Below are 4,433 nucleotides of genomic sequence, written 5' to 3' on the forward strand. Positions count from 1 at the left end.
CATTGGGTTGGGATGTTTTCGTGATGCACATTTTCTTTACATAAAACTCTCTCTTATACATGAGTTGCTGTGGTTTTGTTTCTCCAAAGTACCTAGACTAATACATATAGGGTGCAGTACAGCACTGATGAAACACATAACCATCTTCTAGTTCTTTAATATTTCCTCCCCTTACTATTATGTTCTTAGTTTTACCTCATTAATCTTGCTAGACCTGCCACATGCTCATTTGTATAACTAAGGTTGTTCAATGCATGAAATCCAAGATAAATACACCCTTCAGAAATAGTAACAGGAGTAATGATTCCCTGAGGGTACAGGAAGAGAGGGAGGGGAAGGGGGAAGGGGGAACTGAGCAATGATTACTGTATAACCCCACTCGGGAACGAATAACAGAATGTAGGTGAATAGATACACTGTATGATGTAAGATCCTGCAATAATAATATATCCTATAATAGTGGGGGCTCCTGGGGGGCATGCTGGGGGAGGGAGGGGATAAAAGGGAGCTGCTTTCAAAGAGTTCAAGAAGAAAATGTTTTGAAACTGATGGTGGTAGCAACTGTGCAATTATGCTTGATCTAATTGAATTATGGATTGTTATATTATCTGTAAGAGCTCCCAATAAAATGATTAAAAAAAAAAGAATGGATCTCAGCTATAACCACGCAGGCCCAACCCAGGTGCCCTCAGCCAGGGACCCAGTGTAGGCAAGGGGGCAGGAGGCAGGTCAGACAAGCACTGGCAGAAGGAAAGAAGGAGGGGAGGAGGAGAAAGAGAAGGGGACAGGAGAGGAGAAGAGTCTTCAAAGTGGCACTTTGAGTCCACTGGCTTGGGGAAAACGGACAATCTTGGATTTGTCATCCTGGATGGTCCCCTTAAGAAAGAAGGAGAAATACACAGATTTTTGCACAAGCAAAAGGTGGCCAGGTGCCCTGGAGCACGCTCCCCATGGGGAGTCTGAAGACAAAACAAGACAAAACAACAACAACCAAACTCACTGCCACTGCGTCCGTTCCAGCCTGGGCGATGCCCTAAGACAGGGTAGAGCCGCCCCTGTGCGTTTCTGAGCAGTCGCTCTTTGACGGGGTAGAGAGACTCATCTTTCTCCCACGGAGCGGCTCGTGGTTTCAAGCTGCTGGCCTTGCGGTTAGCAGCCTAGCATGTAACCACCACGCTGCCAGGGACTCTGACGGTGACTACATTTGTGAAGCCAAGGGTAGGCCAGGCAAGGGGCGAGGGTGGGAGAATTGGCAGCTGGTTGTTGGCTGACCAGCGAGGCCAGTGAGGCGTTCTAACCCTGGGTACACCCCGCTTCTCCTCCCGTCTTGGGGCGAGGCCAGCAGGCTTCCCTGTGCCCTTGTGGCTAGCACAATGAGAGGTCCACCTCCTGGTGGCCACTGGCTACTTGCATAACCAGTGACACTAAGAAAGCAATCTCTCGTCCAATCAGGGCCCCCCGCCTCTGGCCACTGCCCAACACCCCGTGGCAGCCGCACCTGGAAGAGCCTGGACTTCAGGGACAGGGAGCCGAGGCCTTCTCGGCAGCTCAGGTAGAAGGTGCCGGTAAAACTGGTGCCCCCAGGCCACGTATAGGTGCCCAGGCCATGGAGGTGGTCACGGTAGAAATGGCCCTGGTACATCTGCAGAGAAGGGCAGTCAGCCAGGCTTCACCTCAGAGAAGTTCCTCTCCCAGCCACCCCAGAGCGGGCAGGACAGAGATTAGCAAGGAACGGGGCCCTCTGTGGGGCTGGTTTCAAATTCCCGTGGCCAAGGTGACATGAGGCTTGGTCACCGGCTCACCCGGGGTGGGTGTCCTGTGGATCACTCCTGGCTGTCTGTTGTTCCCCACAGGACAGGCTGCAAAGACCAGCAGGAGCTCTTTGGCATAGTGGTGCAGCTCAGGTGCCAAACATCCTGGCTGCATTTGGACCCTGGCGCAAAGCCTGCACCACAGGCTGCACTGGGGGCAAGACAGCCCCTAGGGCACACTCAGCCCCAGGGTCTCTGGCACAACCCAGCACAGCCTGCCATCCCCCTGTCCCCCAGCTGGGCAGCCACCCTTGCATCTCCACACTCCTCTGTCCTAGACTCTGTCTATCTCAGGTTCCTGGCCATCTTGACAACACGTACCCAGCTGCCTGCAGCTTAGGACAAGAACCAGGCTGCACCCACCGCTTCCTCAGCCAGCACCCACGGACCCCAGGCCAACAACCCACGGACCTAGGCCAGCACCCGCAACTTCCAGGAGTTTGTCTTGTAGCCACTCCAACCCATAGTCTGATGTTTTCATTTCATTGAGCTAAGGACTGAGCCCCACAAGGGGCCAGGCACCTGTCCCAGGAAGTCCCACTGGGCTGGGCACTGGCCCTAGGAACCCCCATGGGGAACTCCCCGCTTCACTGGGGCAGGCTCTTCCCCAGAGAGAACCCCACTGGGTCGAGCACCTGCCCCGGGGATAATCCCCCACCCACTGGGCCCAGGGAGGTGTGGAAACGGCCAGCACTGACCTCCCCAGTGGGCCAGGAGAACTCGCCAAAGCCCAGCTTGGTTTGCAGGCCGAACTGGCCTCGGTAGACACAGCCATCCCTCCACTCCTGCTGGCCCTGCACCAGCTGCACCCGAGCCTCTCCCAGGTCCTGCTCCTGCAGGGGCCCCTCGGACTCCTCATCTTCCATGCCCAGGGCCGCCTCCAGGTCCCTGGGGAGGCAGGCAGGGGGTACAGTGATGAGTGGTGGCCCAGTGCCGCCCCACCTCCCACACCTCCTCCTCTTCTCACCACTCAGGGGGCGTGGGCTGTGGCTGTCAGCATGCCACAGAGAGGGAAACTGAGGCACCAAGGGTGTGGTGCATCCCCGGAGGTGGTAGTACAGTGAAGGCAAACTCTGTCCGTTTGTTTGCCCAGGTGAGTGGCTGCCAGGCCATGGAGGCCAAACCCTCTGTCCACATGGACTCGTGTCAGTGCCGGGGACCCCCTGGCCCCTCTCCCTCCAGCCTGGCCCCACGCCCCTGGCCCTTCTCTCCCAAGATGCTGCTGCACCCCAGGCCGACAGGAGCAGACCCTGGGGACATGGGCTGAGAAAGGTCTAAGCCAGAGTAGAACCTTCTAGGCCAAGGGAGGATCTGTGAGCAACTTAAGGGGCAGTGACTGAACAAGCAAGGTGGGCAGAGGGACTTAAGGATTCAGGGACAGGAGAAGCTCAGACCCTGGTGGCTTGCTCTTATATGAAAGGTGCCCATTAAGTTTCGGGGAGAAGGCAGAACCCTACCCCCCACCGGAACCTCAGTAACAGCAGCGTTCCAGCAGCTCACCTTGGGGTGAAGGAGGAGGGGTCCCTCGGGCTCCCCGGGGCCTCGGCAGCGGCGGGCTCACTGCCCCTCTCCACCAGGGGCGCACGGGAGCTGCGAGACCCCGACGCCTCCAGGCCCAAGGCCGAACCTGAGCCAGAAAGTGCCATGGCGCGCTCCTTCCCACCTGCAAGCAAAGCGGGGAGGGCGCGTGTCCTCAGGTGGCGCACGTGGGCGCCGGCGACGCGCTCCAGCCCTGTGATGCCAGGAAGCGAAGCCCCCTCCCTGGAACCGCAGCCCACCACGCTCCACCCGAGTCAAACGCCACCCAGGGCGTGGCATCCCTGAGCTAACCTGCGCGCCGCTCAAAGGTGACCCTGTCCCTGGGATGGGGCCGCCCTCCGTTTCAGGCCACGCGACAGGGGTCACGATAGGGGGTGGGGCGGACTGCGGGATCTCCAGTCCCCTGAGTGCTCGCGAACACGCAGCAAGGAAGTGGGGCCAAGCAGCGCGCATCCCCCAGCCCACCCGTGGGGTTGGGGTCCCTAATGCCTCCCTGGATCCCACTGGCCCTCAGGGACCGGCGGAGCTCGGGGACCCCAGACCCGCGGTCTGGGTGCCTCACCGAGTCTCGCTGCCCTTGCCTCAGGAACCAAGCGCACCGGGGCGCACAGCCAACAGTGAGCCCACCACGCCCACCAAGACGACTCACTCCCCCAGCAGCCAGCTTCCGGGACCGCGTCGGGTTGCCCTGGAGACGCCCACGTGAGCAGCCGCGCCAATCCCCGCCAGGCCGTGAAGGTACGGCCCCGCCCACCACCCTCTGTGAGCTCACGTGTCGACATCACCCGACCCCTCCCTAGTCGCACGCCTTCAGATCCCCGAGACCTACACAGGCTCTGGCACTCTGCACACTCACTGCACCCGTGCGCCCAGGGAAACAGGCACAAAGTGTCCCCGTGCCCCCGGTCACACCCAACCCCGAGGAGCAGAGCGGAGCCCAGGTGGCTTAGTGGGACCTGTGTTTGCCTGTCAGCCACAAGGTCGGCCTTGAAACAAGGGCTCTCATTGCTGATGCCACATGGATCTTGCCTGCACGCGCAGCATTCCAGAAAGATGTCTACTTGTGAGTTATTGACCGTGCAA

The 4,433-nt window shown here is 59.1% G+C and overlaps 1 protein-coding gene across 1 annotated transcript in view; it reads right to left on the reverse strand.

The window, feature by feature from the left end:
• Positions 1-4,132, reverse strand: part of ANKMY1 (ankyrin repeat and MYND domain containing 1) — a 31,729-nt gene extending 27,597 nt beyond the window's left edge. The window contains exons 1-4 of the mRNA XM_013004387.1: positions 4,123-4,132; positions 3,312-3,474; positions 2,510-2,699; positions 1,499-1,642 (exon numbers count right to left, since the gene is read on the reverse strand). Of these exons, the coding sequence (XP_012859841.1) occupies positions 1,499-1,642; positions 2,510-2,699; positions 3,312-3,474; positions 4,123-4,132 (507 nt within the window). The remainder of the gene's footprint in view (positions 1-1,498; positions 1,643-2,509; positions 2,700-3,311; positions 3,475-4,122) is intronic.
• Between the last annotated feature and the right edge of the window lie 301 nt (positions 4,133-4,433).

Source organism: Echinops telfairi, unplaced genomic scaffold (assembly GCF_000313985.2).
Source record: "Echinops telfairi isolate 266 unplaced genomic scaffold, ASM31398v2 ScPeMD7_3;HRSCAF=10, whole genome shotgun sequence".
NCBI lineage: Eukaryota > Metazoa > Chordata > Mammalia > Afrosoricida > Tenrecidae > Echinops > Echinops telfairi.